The sequence below is a fragment of the Coregonus lavaretus genome (assembly GCF_964263955.1).
Source record: "Coregonus lavaretus genome assembly, chromosome: 9".
NCBI lineage: Eukaryota > Metazoa > Chordata > Actinopteri > Salmoniformes > Salmonidae > Coregonus > Coregonus lavaretus.
Genome location: NC_139996.1, coordinates 21,583,971 through 21,604,641, shown reverse-complemented (window position 1 = coordinate 21,604,641; position 20,671 = coordinate 21,583,971). Strand labels below are relative to the sequence as shown.

Below are 20,671 nucleotides of genomic sequence, written 5' to 3'. Positions count from 1 at the left end.
TAAAATAATTGCTAAAGTGGAGAGTGCATGACCTTCAGATTGCAGAATTACATCCTCTGTGTTTTGTTCTCATCAAACCTGTATTAACATTTTTATGCAGATTGGTTAATTGGGTGAAGCTTGATTGTTGCCATGACGATCAACATTCAACCTATGTAACGGTGTGTCTACCTGTATGTGCACACACTTGTCTGTGTGCATACCTCTGTGTGTGTGTGTGTCTCCAGTACAGACAGACAGTGGCCTGACTCACCAGTGTGGAGCTGATCAGTGCAATTAGAGCCCTGTGTTACACACCACCGTCGAGGTGCCACATATGGGGCAACAGTGACACCCTCAGGAAGAGAGAAACACCCTCCCTCCCTCATTCCTTCCCCCCCTCCTTCCTTCCCTCCCTCCATCCCTCCTTCCTTACCCCCAACACTAAGCAAACCAACCTAAATTATTATACTGCAAAGAAGCATGATTTAGACTTATTAGGCAAGGGCAAAATAATAAAATATTAATATATATCAGGGTGTTTTGTTACTTCGGTTTTAAATGGGCCAGGAGAAAACTTCCTCAGCATGTACAGTACATATTATATGAATATTCAATGATGCCTGGCTGGGTTTCTCCTTGTCTCAGCCTCTTTCTGTCTATAGTCTACAAACCAGTCTGGTGTTTTTAAAGCTTCATCTGGCATCTACTTCCAAAGATCATTCTTGAAAAGGAAATAATTCCCTCCGGAGCGATAGCGTGTCTGTCATCTTATTAAATCACACACACTATCTTGGGAATCATTAAAATGATCACATCAATAAATAAACAGACTAAAGAACAGTGTTTATTAAATCATAATGAAGCTTGGTAATAAATTCCACCCCTCTTAGCTGCAAGAGAGCAGAACTGACCCAGTACAAGAGCTAATGATGTAGGACTGGTCTAATGCTGAGAGCTAATAATGTGAAGGGAAGGCTGTTTTTCTGATTTAATGTCTGCTCTGCATTTCTACTAAGTTAGTAGACCGCACACACAAACATACCAATTAACCACTCTGCACACACACTAAATGCCACTGATACTTGGTCATAGGGTAACAGACCTGGGTTCAAATATTAATTTAAATATTTCCAATTCTTCAAGCGTTTGCTTTAGCTTGCCTGGAGCGCCAGATTAGTGGGGTTTAAGACTATTCTTTTGGTTCCATTGCGCCAGGCAGGCTCAATTAAGCCCAGCTAAAGTAATTTTAAATTATTTCAAATAGTATTTGAACCCAGGTCTCACAGTAATGTACCAAGCTGGAGGAGTTGAGATACTAGTCTCTACCATTTCTTCTCTGCAGTGCTCTTCTTTGTGTTCTCCTCTCCTCTTCTTCTCAGCCTCCTCACCTGGGGGTTACCTGCCGTTGGTGGCCCACTAACGCTGCAGCTGTGGGAGGCTGGGTGAGGCTGCCTGCGGGGGCGAGGAGGGGGGTTGCCCTCCTTATCTCCCTCCCCATTCCTGGCTTCTGGTGGGGTAGCACCAACCGAAGGGCAGTGGTCACGGCCCCCATAACACACACACACACACAGTACCACAGACAACAAGAGCACCTGGGGAGGGGAGCCTGCTCCATCTGCTAAGGCACAGGAGTAGCATGAGATGTTTAACCATAAACACACTCAGCTAAGGGACACAAACTGAAAGTTCCCAATGCAAAATTAAATACTAATCTGCTTTCCTAGATGATCTTTGCTATGATCCTGTAAGCAATAATACATAAACACAATATGGTACAGACTTTACTAAACAATAATAATACATTACTACAGTCAATGATGTATACACCTATAGAACTACCACATAGTATCAGCTTTCACAGAGAAGAGAAAAATACATTGGAGCATCATACATAGTACATACTGTGCTTTCAGAAAGTATTCATACTCCTTGACTTATTCCACATTTTGTTGTGTTACAGCCTGAATTTAAAATTGATTAAATATATACTTTTTTTCACCCATCTTCTCTCCCCATAATGACAAAGTGTGAATTTTTAAATTTTTTCCCCCAAATGTATTGAAAATTAAATACAGAAATCTAATTTACATAAGTATTCACACCCCTGGGTCAATACTGTGGAGAAGCACATTTGGCAGAAATTACAGCTGTGAGTCTTTCTGGGTAAGTCTCTTAAGAGCTTTCCACACCTGGTTTGTGCAACATTTGGCCATTTATTCTTTTCAAAATTATTCAAGCTCTGTCAAATTGGTTGTTGATCAATGCTAGACAACCATTTTCAGGTTTTGCCATAGATTTTCAAGTAGATTTAAATCAAAACTGTAACTCGGCCACATTCACTGTCTTCTTGGTAAGAAACTCCAGTGTAGATTTGGCCTTGTGTTTTAGGTCATTCTCCTGCTGAAAAGGTGTATTAATCTCCCAGTGTCTGGTGGAAAGCAGACTGAAACAGGTTTTCCTATAATACTTTGACTGTGCTTAGCTCAATTCCATTTCTTTTTTATCCTGGAAAACTCCCCAGTCCTTAATGATTACAAGCATACCCATAACTGTCACGCTCTGGCTCCGGGACTGTGTATGTTGAGCCAGGGTGTGTTCATTTGGTTGTGTTTGGTATTGGTTGTGTTGTATTTGGTTGTGTTTCCTTGTTTGGTCGTGTGACTCCCAATCAGTGGTAACGAGTGTCAGCTGTCGGCTCGTTATCTCTGATTGGGAGCCATATTTCAACTGTCAGTGTTCACCTTAGTGTTGTGGGTTTTTGTTCCTTGTCAGTCATTGTCACTGTGGACTTTACGATCGTGTTTTGTTTTGTTTCGTGTACTTTACCAAATAAAGTCATGTTCGCTCAACGCGCTGCGCTTTGGTCTCCCTCATTAGACGATCGTGACAGAAAAACCCACCAAGATGGGACCAAGCAGCGTGTCCAGGAGCCATCGCCAGGGAGATCCCTCACAGATCTCCTTCGCCTCCTGGACTGGGTCAAGCCGAGTGAGGAAGAGAAGGGCTTGACATTATGGCAGAAGGGCGAGAGGCTGGCGAGGGACATGGAGACCTGGTCCACGGGTAGGAGAGATGCCCCGAAAATTTTTAGGGGGGGGCTCACGACGTCGGACCAGCAGGAGGCCGCGATAGAGCGGCCCAGTGGGTTGCCGGAGAAGGCCGCCGGGTTACGGGGGCCACTGGTCGAAGAGGGGATGGAGGAAGTAGAGGCACGGCGAGAGGTACTGGCGTGTGTTGCCAGTCCGGTCCGGCCCGTTCCAGATCCCGGTGTAGGGCCAGTGGTGTGTGTCCCCAGTACAGTCCGGCCCATCCAAGCTTCCCGCACCAAGCCAGTGGTGTGCGTCGTCAGTCCGGCACGGCCCGTGCCTGCTCTCCGCATCAAGCCTGTGGTGCGTCTCGTCAGCCCGGCTCTGCCCGTTCCTGCTCTCCGCACCAGGTCTGTGGTGCGCGTCGCCAGCCCAGTCCGGCCCATTCCTGCCACTCGTACCAAGTCAAGGGTGCGAGTCGTCAGCCGGATTCAGCCCATTCCTGCTACTCGCACCAAGCCAAGGGTGCGAGTCGTCAGCCGGATTCAGCCCATTCCTGCTACTCGCACCAAGCCAAGGGTGCGAGTCGTCAGCCGGATTCAGCCCATTCCTGCTACTCGCACCAAGCCAAGGGTGCGAGTCGTCAGCCGGATTCAGCCCATTCCTGCTACTCGCACCAAGCCAGGGATGCGAGTCTTCAGCCTGGTGAGGCCTGTTCCGGCTCCACGCACCATGCAAAGGGTGCGTATCGTCTGCCAGGTCCGGTCCATTCCTGCCTCACGCGCCAAGCCAGGGGTGCGCGTCGGCAGTCCTGATCCAGCTAACTGGGTCAGATCGGACTGGGGGCACTACGGGGGGATTGTAGTAGGGTGGTGGTCAAGCCCGGAGCCGGAGCCGCCTCCGAGGAGCAATACCCACCCAGCCCTTCCCTATTTGGGGTGTAGGCGCGGTCGGAGTCCGCGCCTTTAGGGGGGGGTACTGTCACGCTCTGGCTCCGGGACTGTGTATGTTGAGCCAGGGTGTGTTCATTTGGTTGTGTTTGGTATTGGTTGTGTTGTATTTGGTTGTGTTTCCTTGTTTGGTCGTGTGACTCCCAATCAGTGGTAACGAGTGTCAGCTGTCGGCTCGTTATCTCTGATTGGGAGCCATATTTAAACTGTCAGTGTTCACCTTAGTGTTGTGGGTTTTTGTTCCTTGTCAGTCATTGTCACTGTGGACTTTACGATCGTGTTTTGTTTTGTTTCGTGTACTTTACCAAATAAAGTCATGTTCGCTCAACGCGCTGCGCTTTGGTCTCCCTCATTAGACGATCGTGACAATAACATGATGCAGCCACCACTATAATTGAAAACATGCAGTGGTACTCAGTAATGTGTAGTATTGGATTTGCCCAAAACATACAGTGGCTTGCAAAAGTATTCACCCCCCTTGGCATGATTCCTATTGTGTTGCCTTACAACCTGGAATTAAAATTGATTTTGGGGGGGGTTGTATCAATTGATTTACACAACATGCCTACTACTTTGTGAAACAAACAAGAAATAAGACAAAAAAACAGAAAACTTGAGCGTGCATAACTATTCACACCCCCAAAGTCAATACTTTGTAGAGCCACCTTTTGCAGCAGTTACAGCTGCAAGTCTCTTGGGGTATGTCTCTATAAGCTTGGCACATCTAGCCACTGGGATGTTTGCCCATTCTTCAAGGTAAAACTGCTCCAGCTCCTTCAAGTTGGATGGGTCCCGCTGGTGTATAGCAATCTTTAAGTCATACCACAGATTCTCAATTGGATTGAGGTCTGGGCTTTGACTAGGCCATTCCAAGACATTTAAATGTTTCCCCTTAAACCACTCTAGTGTTGCTTTAGCAGTATGCTTAGGGTCATTGTCCTGCTGGAAGGTGAACATCTGTCCCAGTCTCAAATCTCTGGAAGACTGAAACAGGTTTCCCTCAAGAATTTCCCTGTATTTAGCGCCATCCATCATTCCTTCAATTTTGACCAGTTTCCCAGTTCCTACCGATGAAAAACATCCCCACAGCATGATGCTGCCACCACCATGCTTCACTGTGGGGATGGTGTTCTCGGGGTGATGAGAGGTGTTGGGTTTGCGCCAGACATAGCGTTTTCCTTGATGGCCAAAACACTCAATTTTAGTCTCATCTGACCAGAGTACCTTCTTCCATATGTTTGGGGAGTCTCCCACATGCCTTTTGGCGAACACCAAACGTGTTTGCTTATTTTCTTCTTTAAGCAATGGCTTTTTTCTGGCCACTCTAAAGGGGTGTGAATACTTTCTGAAGGCAATGTAAATGTCAGCTCACCCATACAACTCAAGGAACCGTGTTCCATTGAATGTTAGCTTTTCAAATGTGTCTGCTCTTTAACTTTTAACACATAACTGTGAAAAGGTCTTGTCCTCTTTAGGCTTGTTCCAACCCTGCCACCCACCAATTAAATGTGAGGTGACAGGAACAGCCATTAAATATGCATTGCGTTCAGACGGAGTAGGCTGCACGCGTCGCGCTGCACACATTCTTCTTAATGTTTTAAAGTAAACCAACAGTTGCACTGGAAGATGTATTCTGCTTTTCTGCAGTATGGACTCTTCCCAACCCCTGTCAAACTTTCTCACTCTCTTGCATGCACACTAACTATCTCTCTTACACACACACACACACACACAAATACTTTACATGTCAAATCACAAAGGAACCACTGACATAGGGGGAAATATTTGGCGTGTGCTTTCAGGTCTGAAGCCTGCTCAGTGCGTCTCCCAGAGCTCTTTGTTCCAATGGAAAGGCACAGTGAGACACAGGCTGTACTTACAGGGAATTAATTACAGTACAGGGTGTTTACCCAGTGGGGTACGAGCACACACACACACACGCACACACTCACTCACTCACGCGTACGCACATACACACAAATGAACTCTTACACACATAAACCCAAATACACAGCATTTCTGCTGTGTGATCCCTGGTGGGCCAAGCCTCTATGTTCCTGTGTGTCGTCGTTCATCAGTGACCAGTCTCACAGCCCTCAGGTCCAAAACAGTGTGATTATTCCTGATTCCCTGAGGAGAGAATTTGGATAAACTGTGCCATTTGGTGTTGCTCTGTTCTAATGTTCCACTTAGTAGCAGGAATGACAGGAAGGACGCTGTTTTCAGGAGTGGTGTATTACTCCAGTTAGATGGTAAGTTGGGTAATTTTATGTGGTATGACATAAGGATCTCCCAGACAGTGGTCCCTGCACAGAGGTCATACACCAGCGTTGGACTGTGGTAGGAGATGTTTCCTAGACAGCACAACATTGTCGTAGTCAAAGTTCTCATCCAGGTTGAAAGGCAAAACCTCTTCACTGTCACTCTGTGAAAAGTCAAAGACACAAATTAAGTTCCCTACACTGTATATAGACAGACCCCTCTCGCATGACGCCAGCACAGAAGGACTGTGGTTGAAATAACCACACTTATGACTGCTTAACATAACTCTCTAACAAAATGTACAAACTGCAAGTCCCATTTTCCTGGTCAACTAATTGCGGAGTCAACTAAGCTGTTCCTGGGATGGGTAAATGTAATCTTCATCTTAGTGTCTTTATGTCATAGCTTAGTGACTGTCCTTCCTCGTACCTGTCCATGTGGTGGCGTGTCCTGCTGCATTCCCCGTGTCCCCGGCCGTGTCCCCGTCCTCCTGGCTGTGGAGGTCAGGTCCAGCTGGGTCAGGTGACAGAAGGAGGGCAGGTAGGCAGGGAGGTCCTCCTCCACCTCCCCTGGTAGGACCCGAACCCCACCATCTGAGAGAAGAGGAGAGAAGACAAACAGGATGAGGACTCAACAGTGTCTTCTTTCTGCTTCTAGCTGTCCTTCCTCAGTCACTTGAAACGGAAGGAGAGAACCTCACACAGGATTAGGACCCCTCTTTGATGGTATGCACAGTGTGGCTTGAATAGGATTCACATAGTGAGACTGAACTGACCATTAAGTTTTCACTCAGCGAAGCCGGCCTTTTCAAGTGGCACTCCTTGAAAAGTGAGTTAATTGTAGTTAACTGTGATTCAGTCAGTCTGTCTCCTGAAGAGGTAAGCCATTGTATTATTTCCAGAAGATCAGAGTAAGGACAGCATTATGCAAATGATTATCGCAATGGCTTTGTTCTGTGCCATCATCAAACACAATTCAGAAGTGTAACAATCAAATTACAGAAAATGAGAAGCAACTCGTTGTTCAATTAAAATCAGACTCCAGTAGGTTGGAAAGGGCTGCTCATCACCACAATTGAATTGTATCACTAGGAAATCATGCATAGAAATTATCATTTTACGAGTAATGATTTTACCTCCTCCTGTTCTCACCTCAGTAAACACTACACGCTGTAACCTAATACAACTCCTGCAAAGCCCAGTGGCTAGTGACGCAAGCCTACCAGAATAACAAAATACCTTCTATGCTCGCTTCGAGGCTAGCAACACTGAAACATGCATGAGAGCACCAGCAGTTCCAGACGACTGTGTGATCACGCTCTCCGTAGCCGATGTGAGTAAGACCTTTAAACAGGTTAACATTCACAAGGCCAGAGGGATTACCAGGTCGTGTACTCAGAGCATGCGCTGACCAGCTGACAAGTGTCATCACTGACATTTTCAACCTCTCCCTGACCCAGTCTGTAATACCTACATGATTAAAGCAGAGCACCATAGTCCCTGTGCCCAAAAAGCACCAAGGTAACTTGTCTAAATGCACTCACTGTAACCATGAAATGCTTTGAAAGGCTGGTCATGGCTCACATCAGACAACCTGGACCCACTCCAATTCGCATACCGTCCCAACAGATCCACAGATGACGCAATCTCTATTGCATTCCACACTGTCCCATCTGGACAAGGCGCTACAGAGGGTAGTGCGTATGGCCCAGTACATCACTGAGGCCAAGCTCCCTGCCATCCTGGACCTCTATACCAGGCGGTATCAGAGGAAGGCCCTAAAAATTGTAAAAGAAACTAGCCACCCAAGTCATAGACTGTTCTCTCTGCTGCCGCACGGCAAGCGGTACCGATGCACCAAGTCTGGATACAGTCCCAAAATGGTTTGCATGTCAGCAGTCAGGTTTTCAAGATATTAGACACTCAAGAACCAAAGTGTCACTTGACACATCATGATGATGCATTTTGCATCATATGATAATTTTTTGGGGCAAGTGTCACTTTGCTTCTTGAAAGTCCAATATCTTGAAAACTTGACTGCTGACATGCAAACCCTTTTGGGACTGTATCAACAGTGGACTAATGAAAAGATTGTCATTTTGTGTGGAGTTTTCCTTTAATTTAGCACCTACATGCTTCACTCCATTTCAAAACATTTTCTCTCAACAGAACACGCTCCAGGAGAATCTGTCTTTCTGCTCCTCCTGTAAGACACATCCAAACTAGTGTCGTACGGTATATCAAAACGTCAGTACTTTTCTGATACTAGAACATGAAAAACGGTTTGGTACTATATACATTTTTTACTTTCGGTACTTCTGTGAAATGTGTCTCAGGGATCACGCCTGTCTATCTGCGCAGCCGACCCCTTATTATAGCACGCACTGTGCCTGCTCCACTTACTCATAACACACTTGAATAATGCAACACGGCATGTAGAAATGTTGAAACTGTTAATTACTGTTCGCAAAACAATGTCCATAAAGGCTAGAACACTTTACATTGCAAGAAGATAGCTTACAAAGCTGGAAGCTACCGGTAACTTTCCATGCTAGATGACAGCTAAAGCTAACATCCATTCACTACCCTTGTACTTTGTGTGTATGCAAACCAGAAGGCAAAATATGCTGATTTCAAAGCTGATTGCCACCAAAAACTTTATTCATTCACTTATTCAGTCTTCTCTCCCGTCTCTCCCAAAGATTATCTATAGAGTGGTGAGGAGGAGGAGCCCTGTGGACCCATTTAGCCATTCATTGTAGCCATTGGCGCTCTGTAGAGTTGCTATTTTCTTGAGTCAATTAACTTGTGACATTCCTGGATTACTCATTATACTAATAAAGTCAGATTAAATCAACAAATAGTTTAAAAAAGGTTAAGGGTACAAAACTGTGTACATACTGTATCTGGCTGTGTTGGCAAAATCACTAAATATACTATTGAGTCAAGCGTCGAGAGGCTGCCCATTGACACAGTTCCAAGACCAGTCAGAAACGTCCAGCTAACCCTACGCCAATAACGGTGGATCTCAAAACTGAACTTGCATCCGCATTAAGTAGCAATGATATCCTTCGCCACCGATGGCTCGAATCAGTCATGACTATTCAACAAAACAATAAATAATTTTATTTCCAGCGAATTTCTTAGTTACATGATTGTATAACTAGCAACGGAGTTTTGAAGTTGAGGGTGCAGTATTTATGAAGTTTGGCAATGAGGACGAAAACTAGCATAGTTCATTCAGCTAGCCAGCCAGTTTAGCCAGGGAAAACCGGGGAAAACAAGCGTGGGACAGGATATTGCTGGGCGCACATGCGGACTAGGCTAATTCAGTGCACAGACTTGTGTTTTTATGCCCTGATATCAGGAGCTGGTGGCAAAAAGTTCAATTATAAACTGGGTGGTTCGAGCCCGGAATGCTGATTGGCTGACAGCCATGGTATATCAGACCGTATCCAATGGGTATTTACTGCTCTAATTACGTTCATAAACAGTTTATAATAGCAATAAGTCACCTCAGGGGTTTGTGATATATGGCCAATATACCACGGCTAAGGGATGTGTCCAGGCACTCCGCGTTGCATCGTGCTAGGAAACAGCCCTTAGCCGTGGTATATTGGCCATATACCACACCCCCTCAGGCCTTATTGCTTAATTATACTATTCAGTTTTTGTTTTTTCCTTTAAGACAACCAGGTGAGGGGAGTTCCTTACTAATTCGTGACCTTAATTCATCAATCAAGTACAAGGGTGGAGCGAAAACCCGCAGACACTCGGCCCTCAAACAAAATTCTGGTATCGTGACAACACTAATCCAAACAGGACCCACTAAGCCTGCTGTAACTCTGCAGTGAAACGGATCTCTATCAAAATGCAGAGCCACACTATGAACCCATATTTCCTCTGACAGTTTCTCCAGAATACAGATCGTGCAGCACGCAGCAGGAGGACTCAACAGCAGCACGAGAGAAAGGGTCACAGGCAACAGGTGAGGGATGGTTGGGTGGCAGGCATATGAAAGACATCAATGGGTGGAGGAGATTTAATCTGTATTAAAAGGCCTTGGTCGGCTGTAATCATCTCTGTCAGCCAGCTAATGTAACCCACATCCAGAGAACACAGAGAACACAGAGAGAGAGAGAGAGAGAGAGAGGGAGAGGAGCCTCAAATAGCAGGACTCAAAACACACTCCTGATAATAGGACCCTGACCAAAACATCAGGGCGATGGAGAGCGATAAGACTGAAAAGGCCTAGACAACTGTCGAAGAGAGGGTAGGTATACAATTATGTGTCCCTGTGCGTTCATAAAAGGGAATTTAAATCAATTAGAGAGGAGCAGAGACCATTAAATATTGACACTTCTCCTTTGCTTGGCAGCCACAGGGCCGGTGTTGATCCTAATTAAACAGCTAATTACTCTCACTGTGAAAGTCACACTGGGATGGGAGGACGGAGCAAGGGAGGGGAGGTGGAGGGAGACGAGAAGGGAGGATAAGGAGGAAGCAAGACGAAGCATGAGTGGGTGAAGGGACATCACCTTGTGTAGTATGTGCAGATGAGAAAGTCACACATTGAGCACGGATACATGCACACAATATTATTATTGTGGATAGTCAGATTAATATAATAGTTTAAAACATTTACATGCTTTGCAAAATTAACAATTTCCCTAATAATCCTGTTTACATGGGCACATGTGAAATCAGGCTACCTGATGGGACTTTCGATGCAGAAAATCGACAATCAAAATAAACGTTCTACCACAGAGATCATGTTATTTTTGCGAAGCCTATTCGATTGAGTTCGGACATATAAAGTTTGTATATGACAACTATTTCTAAGATGCATACTTTTAGTTTTTGCGATTTCACGTCACTCACGCATAAGAGGGAGGCTTGTGCTACCGTTGCTGCCACATGCGCAGATCAAATACACCTCTGGAACGCCGATTAAGCTGTTTAAGATGTCCTAATAATTAGAAAGATTGCTCAGAAAACCAGGTGTTTTAATCGGTGTATGCTTACTTTGATTTTGACCTTACACCGATTAAGATAAGCAGAGTAAGGTGTTTACATGACTATTTCCACACTCGGGCTACTGACAAAATCTGTTTAATATCGAATTATTAGTGTGTATGTAAACAAGTACATTTACATTTACATTTTAGTCATTTAGCAGACGCTCTTATCCAGAGCGACTTACAGTTAGTGAGTGCATACATTATTTTATTTTTTTAAACTTCATACTGGCCCCTCATGGGAATCGAACCCACAACCCTGGCGTTGCAAACGCCATGCTCTAACAACTGAGCTACATCCCTGCCGGCCATTCCCTCCCCTACCCTGGATGACGCTGGGCCAATTGTGCGCCGGCTACAACAGAGCCTGGATTCGAACCAGGATCTCTAGTGGCACAGCTAGCACTGCGATGCAGTGCCTTAGACCACTGCGCCACTCGGGAGACTTAGGATGTACTCTCTAAGGATGTTTTAACTAAAGACAAAAATCCCCTGGAGGCCGCAGCTACGGTGGGTTGTTATGTCTTGGAGATAGACACCTTCAGTCAGTGTCAGAATGGGTAATAAAAAATAAACGGGTCTTAAATACATAAAAGCATTGTATTTGGTTCAAAGCATTCTCTTAGACCTAAACCTCAGCCGGAGTTGCGAGTAAAGGGTGTGACCATTGAACAAGTTGAAGAAGCTGAACTCCTAGGAGTAACATTGGATGGTCAGTTATCGTGGTCAAGTCATATTGACAAAGTTGTTGTGAAGATGGGGAGAGGTATGTCTGTTTTAAAAAGATGTTCTGCGTTTTTGACACAAAGATCAACTGTACTAGTTGTTCATGCTCTGATCTTGTCCCATCTTGATTACTGTCCGATAATATGGTCAGGTGTAGCAAAGAAAGAACTAGCAAAGCTGACGCTGGCTCAAAACAAAGCAGCATGCCTTGCCCTTTACTGCACACACAGAACTAACATCAACAGCATGCATGATAGTCTTTCATGGTTGAGGAGAAATTGACTACTTCTCTTCTAGTCTTTTTAAGAAACATGTGTATGTTGAAAATGCCTAACCACTTGTATAATATATTTGCACACACTTCAAACCGACATACAGTACCAGTCAAAAGTTTTAGAACACCTACTCATTCAAGGGTTTTTCTTTATTTTTTTCCTATTTTCTACATTGTAGAATAATAGTGAAGACATCAAAACTATGAAATAACACATATGGAATCATGTAGTAACCAAAAAAGTGTTAAACAAATCAAAATATATTTTAGATTTTAGATTCTTCAAAGTAGCCACCCTTTGCCTTGATGACAGCTTTGCACACTCTTGGCATTCTCTCAACCAGCTTCATGTGGAATGCTTTTCCAACAGTCTTGAAGGAGTTCCCACATATGCTAAGCACTCGTTGGCTGCTTTTCCTTCACTCTGTGGTCCAACTCATCCCAAACCATCTCAATTCGGTTGATGTCGGGGGATTGTGGAGGCCAGCTCGTCTGATGCAGCACTCCATCACTCTCCTTCTTGGTCAAATAGCCCTTACACAGCCTGGAGGTGTGTTTTGAAAAACAAATGATCGTCCCACTAAGCGCAAACCAGATGGAATGGCATATCACTGCAGAATGCGGTGGTAGCCATGCTGGTTAAGTGTGCCTTGAATTCGAAATAAATCACAGACAGTGTCACCAGCAAAGAACCCCACACCTCCTCCTCTATACTTCACGGTGGGAACCACACATGCAGAGATCATCCGTTCACCTACTCTGCGTCTCACAAAGACACGGCAGTTGGAACCAAAAATCTCAAATTTGGACTCATCAGACCAAAAGACAGATTTCCACCGGTCTAATTTCCATTGCTCATGTTACTTGGCCCAAGCAAGTCTCTTCTTCTTATTGGTGTCCTTTAGTAGTGGATTATTTGCAGCAATTCGACCATGAAGGCCTGATTCACGCAGTCTCCTCTGAACAGTTGATGTTGAGATGTGTCTGTTACTTGAAATCTGTGAAGCATTTATTTGGGATGCAATCTGAGGTGCAGTCAACTCTAGTTAACTTATCCTCCGCAGCAGAGTCTTCCATTCCTGTGGCGGTCCTCATGAGAGCCAGTTTCATCATAGCGACTGCACTTGAAGAAACTTTCAAAGTTCTTGAAATTTTCCGGATTGACTGACCTTCATGTCTTAAAGTAATGATGGACTGTCGTTTCTCTTTGCCTATTTGAGTTGTTCTTGCCATAAAATGGACTTGGTCTTTTACCAAATAGGGCTATTTTCTGTATACCTTGTCATAACACAACTGATTGGATCAAACGCATTAAGAAGGAAAGAAATTACACAAATTAACTTTTAAGAAGGCACACCTGTTAATTGAAATGCATTCCAGGTGACTACCTCATGAAGCTGGTTGAGAGAATGCCAAGAGTGTGCAAAGCTGTCATCAAGGCAAAGTGTGGCTACTTTGAAGAATCTCAAATATAAAATATATATGAATAGTGTGTAAATAGTATTTTCTGTTGTCTCCTGGTGTCTTTCCAATATACACTCAGTGGACATATTATTAGGTACACCACACCGTTCACGAAAATGGTTTGTTCCTACAGACAGTGAGTCACGTGGCTTCCTATATAAAGCAGACAGACAGGCATCGAGGCATTCAGTTACTGTTCGATTGAACGTTAGTATGGGCAAAACTAGTGACCTAAGCGACTTTGAGCGTTGTATGATCGTCGGTGCCAGTCGCGCCAGTACCAGCATTTCAGAAATGGCCGGCCTTCTGGGCATTTCACGCGCGACAGTGTCTAGGGTTTACCAAGAATGGTGCGACAAACAAAAAACATCCAGTGAGTGGCAGTCCTGTGGACGAAAACAGCTCGTTGATGAGAGAGTCGAAGGAGAGTGACAAGAATCGCACAAGCTAACAGGCAGGCTACAAACATGCAAATAACAGCGCAATACAACGGTGGTGTGCAGAACGGCATCTCGGAATGCACAACTCATCGGGCCTCATCACGGATGGGCTATTGCAGCAAACAAACACACCGGGTTCTACACCTATCAGCTAAAAACCAGAAGATGCGATTCCAGTGGGCACGCGATCACCAACACTGGACAATTGAGGAGTAGAAAAACATTGCCTGGTCCGACGAATCCCGGTTCCTGTTGAGTCAGGATTTGGCGTAAGCAGCATGAGTCCATGGCCCTATTCTGCCTGGTGTCAACGGTACAGGCTTGTGGCGGTGGTGTGATGAATGTTTTCCTGGCACGCGTTAGGTCCCTTGATACCAATTGAGCAACGTTTGAACGCCATACCTTGTAGAATCCATTCCCCGAAGAATTCAGGCTGTTCTGGAGGCAAAGGGGGGTCCGACCCAGTACTAGATGGGTGTACCAAAAATGAATGTATTACTTATTTTATGTAATATCTTATGTCATTCTTGTCTATAACTGTTCTGTACTTTGTCATGTATAAGTACGTTTTATGTGGACCCCGGGAAGAGTAGCTTCTGCATGTGCAGTAGCTAATGGGGATCCTAATACACTAAACAAAACCTTACATATGCTGTTCTCAGGCGCAACTAAAATCCATCACAGCAGAAGTGTAAAAGCCATCGCAGCCATCACCCCTGACAGTCAGATTCATTCAGATGCTGAGCGGTCATCGATCCTGCCGTAAAGGCAATTACGATGTGCTCAGTGTCAGAAAGACGCAACAGAACCGCCTTCCCCAACACTCCCCTCCTCCTCTCCACCTGCTTTTACACACAGCACATTGATAATTATTTTGTACATGCTAATCAAGGTGGGAGTTCACTGTCAGACGTTTGTGGGCATCAACACCTTGGACAGGCAGCCAGGGTGACAATGACACCCACCCAGTGATTTTTACACCGTTTGGCATGAGACACTGATACACCCTTAGTCAACCCTCTCCTTATATTACCAATCCACTTTCCCCATCCAGTTAGGAAGGACACACACCAGGCCTGGCTGCAACCCCATTGTAAACACCCTCACACACACAGTATGTTGTGGAGGTGTATGGTTGTTACTGTTGGGCTCAGCATCAGGGTTGGCATTAGGGCCCTGATCCTCTGCAGTTGAATGGAGATGTAGTTTGAATGAGGCCTATGTATCCCTCGTTGCTAAATGAGGACAGAGAGAGCATTAAACCTCAGAGCAGAGAGCCATTGCCCTTAACACTAATTATAGGGTCGGGCCACAATTTGCATGTATTGAAAATGCGTAATAGATGGTAATGTATTTCAAACGAATGGCATGACTAGCCTTATTACAGAAATAATATGCACATGACATTAACTAAATCCTATTACAAGGTGAACTCTTAAATGTCTTCTGAGGCTTACTGGCAAACTGCTTCATGTTTCCTTCTTTACATGGATTATTAAGAATATATTCTACTTTCACTGGAGATTTTCCTTTCTTTGAGAAAAGAATGTAAGAACTCTGGAGCGCTGTAATTTACTGTCAAAGAAGCTTCGATTAATGGAACCATTCTCCGTGAAATAGCATTGTGGGCTCAAAGGCTCATATCAATACTGCATGGCAAGCCGCTAACTTTCTAATTCTACCGTAATCAGGAAAGATTAGGATAAATTAATGTTAATGATGATCCATGCACACTCTTAGATGACTTTAGAAGAAATTAAACAGTTTTAGTTTTTGAAAACAAGAATGCCATTATACAGTGCCAAGAAAGTTATTTTCCACCTTCTACAATGCACTGATCTGAAATCAGTTCTAGAGAACCAGACGCTGTACCTGGGTCAGCAGTTACATCTCCTTCCTCCTCACTGAAGTCCCCAAAATCCAGGTAGTTATCCAGCTATACACAGAGAACAATGGAGAGTTACTCTTCAATCAACAATTCTCAAATAAAAAAACAAGAGAAAGTGATTATTACTTTTCATGTTGTGTATACTACTGTACTAAACAAGTTATAAAGCTGTATTTTGATCGATAGTTGAGACAAAGTATATAGCCGTTTATAATATGTGACCATCATGAGTCCATGTGTGTGACCTGTGTCAGCGATAAAAAATAAATAATACATACCAAATTGCAAGCAATTTTTCAAAGAATATGCACTATCTTACATTCTATTCCCATATTTAAAATACAGTTGGGATATTACAATAACATGACTTTAGTCCACAATATCAACCTTGAGAGTTCTGCCTGGTGGACGACAGTCTCCATTTCCACAGCTGCCCACAGTCACTCCAGCACCCAGCTCCATCTGCAACCAAACCACAGTCACAAAGAGATACTCACTGCCAGATACTCATACTGTATATGACCACTGCACTGTGCTTTTTGCTCAAGCAGTATGACTGTCATTATGATCTCATCACACACTAACAGCTCTGTGGGGTCCTGGCCATTCTACTCCTGTTGCTCTATGGCTCCAGTTGTTACATAGTTACATATAGGAATGTGTTTGGACCGCTGAGTGCCTCTAAGAGTCCTACAGATGCTATATGATCTGGTGCTCACTCAACTCTTCCAAATAATCACCAGTGGAATTAATTGTAAACCAAATATGGGATCCTATCCCAGAGTTTCAGTTTCAGTGTGTAACTTCCTGATGTGTAGTATTGATTACAGCAGAGAGAACTTTTAATCAGAATCATGGTTAAATCAATAGCTGGCATAGCCTGAGGTCCTAAGCACTGTTCATGCTCCAATGTACACATCTGAAGTAAACCTTCCTGCTCCTGAAACAATCCACTAATTTGGTTTAGGAAAATGGGAAAACACTGAAATAGATGGAGGGAACAGAAATAAACCAAGGGAGACCGACAGAGAGAAAAAGAGAGAGAGATACATTTTATTTTATTTTTTTTAAATACCTTTATTGGCCCAATAGTTACATCATTAAAATCACAAACTTTACTTAATTTAAAGGACCTAGAAAGTTAGAACCAAGCCCCCCCCCCCCCCCCCCCCGATGCCCCACACCCCTACAAAGTCCTCCAGATGGTTTGTTTGTTTTGTCATAAGGTAGGACTGCAGGTTTGCAAAGAGAGAGAGAATGAGAGAAAGAGAAAGAGAACGAGAAAGAGCAAGAGAACGAGAACAAGAGAGAGTAAAGGGCTGAGACAAGTGAAGGAGAGTGGAGGGGAGGAGGTAATAAAGTCAGCCTTCAGAGTGATTGAAGCCTGGAGGGGTGGGTTTAGCTGTAAGCCTTGAGTCAGTCAAGCCTGTAGGACAGACAGACAGATCCAGGAGTCACTGACCTCCTCCTGATCAGCAGGCAGGACGCAGACACTCTGCTGTCCTCTCCTCTCTTCCGCCACATCCTCTTCTCCATTCCTCCACCTCTCCCCTGATCTCTCCATCTCCCTAGAGAGACGACTGGGTCCGGAGGGCAGAGTCGTGTGTCCACTCCCAGCACTCCCTGTGAGGGGAAGGTCAGAAGAGAAAATACAGCTATCTTTGTATCAATTTAATATATGCCTGTAAGGTATCAGCTCTTCATGTTCTAAAGTCACAACCTGCAGGCCTTTGAGACCAGGCTTGGGGTCAATTCCGTTTTCAATTGAATTGCAAAAAATCCTTATGGAAAACAATGGGCAATTTGCAATTCAAATTAGGTGTGTGAACTGCCTGTGAGACTGACCTGGAGTCAGTCCGTGTGTGAAGGAGGACAGGAACTGGTCGTAGGTCTGTTCTGAGGAGCTGCAGAAACACTACAGGGCCTCCAGGACCACCTGGTCATCAGCCAGACCACCTGAGCCACTCTCCACCCCAGGCATCCTGCCACCCAACACACCTGGTTGGCCTGGTACACTGGCAACCCCTGGGTACAGCTCACCTGGGGGAGAAAGGATAATGGGGGAGCGAGAGAGATGTTAAGTACAGTAGCACAGCGGCCATATTAGCTAGGCCCAGGTGGAATTACCCTGAATTACCCTGCTGCCGACACTCTGCTCAATCCCAATCACTACAGGGGGAACCATTAGCATCGCATTAAACAGTGATAAACACTGCAGCAAGTATGATCGTCAGAACATCACAACTGTCACTGCGCCCATTAGCCAAAACCGGAATCTTGCAGGGAAGGACTCGTCAGGTATTGAAACATTATATCGGGGGCAGAAACAGGTGCTACAGCACTTTCAAATTACTCTGTTCTATCAATTATACTCTGCAAATCCCTGCATGGCCTGGGGTCCATCTCCATGGCTCACTGCTGAGCCTGTCACACACGCAACTGCACCGACCCAGCTGCAACATAAAGCAGACCTTCACCAGAACTGTGTTGGTGCCTTAAGGAACTGACTGATTGAGCAGGTATGTTATTCAGTGCTGATTTGGAGGTGTATTATCTTAACTCATAGAAAAAACATTTCCACAGTACCTATTCAGCTGTTAGGAATGGGGAGGGGAGGAATGCGTTATTCCCCCCCTCTCTAAGCAACAGCTCAAAGAGACACAGGTGCACCGCTGCTTGTTTGTTTTTGAGTTCTAACGTTCTTCCAGGCAATCGTGGTTGCAGCCTTTGTTTTGTACACTCCCTAAGCCTTCTCACAGCCCCTCCAAAAACACAAAAACATTATGCTAATGTCAGACATCTGCTTCAAGCTCACTGTGTGTGTGTGTGTGTGTGTGTGTGTGTGTGTGTGTGTCTGTGTGTCTCTCCTCCAGTAGACTACACAAGAAGTGGTTAGGCATAATAGAAAAGGAATTCAAGCTTGAGTAGAACTATAAATTAAATGGAAATAAAGCTGTGCTCTTCTCTTCCCTTCCTCTTCTTCAACACAGTATAATGTAAGTCATGCATCAGGTTCAGTGTACTGTGTGAGGACATGAATCACAGTCCCACTGACTGAGAATGGTACTACACACATGCCACTTAACTGAGGTGTGGAAAATGCCAAACTGTTCACAGAGGGGATAATGATGGCTCTCCAGCTAAAAAAAAAAAGGGATACATACAATGAGGCCCCCTGAATGTTCCACAGCTGTAATGACACACACACACACAGGGAGAGAGACAGAGAGCTAATGGCCACCTTCCCTTAGATGTGAAAGTAGTCTGACAACAATAACGTGGCTGTACTCAGCGTAACAAAGCCAGCTTTTACACGCTCACTGTGAGGAGTCCACAGTAGAAGAATGTGATGGAACAGAGAGGATGAGTTGAAGAGAGTGGCTGGAAGGATTGGTGCACTACATTTGCAACAGTATAAAGGGCTGGCATTTCCATTAATTCCAAACAGATTGCCTTCAAACTGTAAGCTACCTTTGCTTCTTCAAGGTTCAATCACAAGAGCAATGACAACACTAAAGCACAAAAACATTCTTCTTTGCAGAGAAACAAACTCTACTGTACACAACCTATGATTCAAATTAACGTTCTAAAATAATTTAACAAGATCATTGTTTAAATGTTATTACATGAACTGTGATTGTACTACCAGCTCAGTGTTATTGCAGTGTAGAGGGAGCACACCTGCCTGTCAAAAGCGGTCACAGACAGTTAACCTCAAGATCTGAAACTCATCTGAGTCAATCGAGCTTCACAAACTCTGTCAACCACTGTCTGTCTACACAGCTTAGTACTAAAGCTACACAAAGACTAGCCTAACTTATTACAACATTCCACAACATTGTTCTTCGAGACGTTCAGACAGTAGCTACCTGAGCAGGAGGTAAGCAATGCTGAAATGCTGCTTTCAATGGGAGATTTGACACTGATATTAGCTATGATTATAACTCCAATGTGACAAGAATGTCTAGACATGGTCTATAGCTAGCTAGCTACATTTCTTAGACATTCATTGTCACATTGGAGTTTTAATCATATAGCTAGCTAGCTATATATTATATATAGCAAGGATTGTAGTAAAGTTAGCTAGCTAGTTTGTCCTAAATTATCTTTGGCATAAAGACAGAAAACGTTAGCTAAGTAGCATAGCCGTTATTACTGTCTAATTGAGCAGGACATCGCAATGGGACCTCACGTGATTAAATGTAGCAGAACGCTAGCTAGATGGTTTGCGGTGTTTATCGTACTGTTAATCAAAAATCACAGTTTCTAATCTAAACCATCTTTGGCTATATCTCTGCACATCACATCAGAGAATATTGCAGAGGCTAGCTAGCTAACGTTAGTTGGCTATCTTCCTTCCAACTAAGCTTAGCCAGCCAAACATGACCACAGCAGGCGACCACAGCAGGCTACCACATATGCTAATACAATCGAAGCTAACACTTGTATCATAGTATTATGATTATTTATTGTTTACCAAAATGGCTAGCTAACTCGTGTTAAGGAAAATGTGCTAGCTATAATACGAGTAAAAGGTTGATAACAGAGCGTTGGTTTACGTTACCTTCGCTCGGATCCGCTTTGAGCAATGAATGTTGGGAAATGAGTCTTTTGGCTATTTAATGACATGAAAAGAAATCGA

General features: G+C 44.3%; 1 protein-coding gene across 1 annotated transcript; it reads right to left on the bottom strand.

Annotated features, from left to right (window-relative positions):
* Positions 1–1,750: 1,750 nt before the first annotated feature.
* On the bottom strand, positions 1,751–20,603 carry iftap (intraflagellar transport associated protein). Its single transcript, XM_084169463.1, is given in 8 exon segments — positions 1,751–6,383; positions 6,650–6,813; positions 16,014–16,077; positions 16,417–16,491; positions 17,492–17,652; positions 17,875–17,944; positions 17,948–18,069; positions 20,594–20,603. Coding segments are annotated over 7 exon segments (705 nt in total). The 5' UTR covers positions 18,011–18,069; positions 20,594–20,603; the 3' UTR covers positions 1,751–6,275.
* Positions 20,604–20,671: the final 68 nt, after the last annotated feature.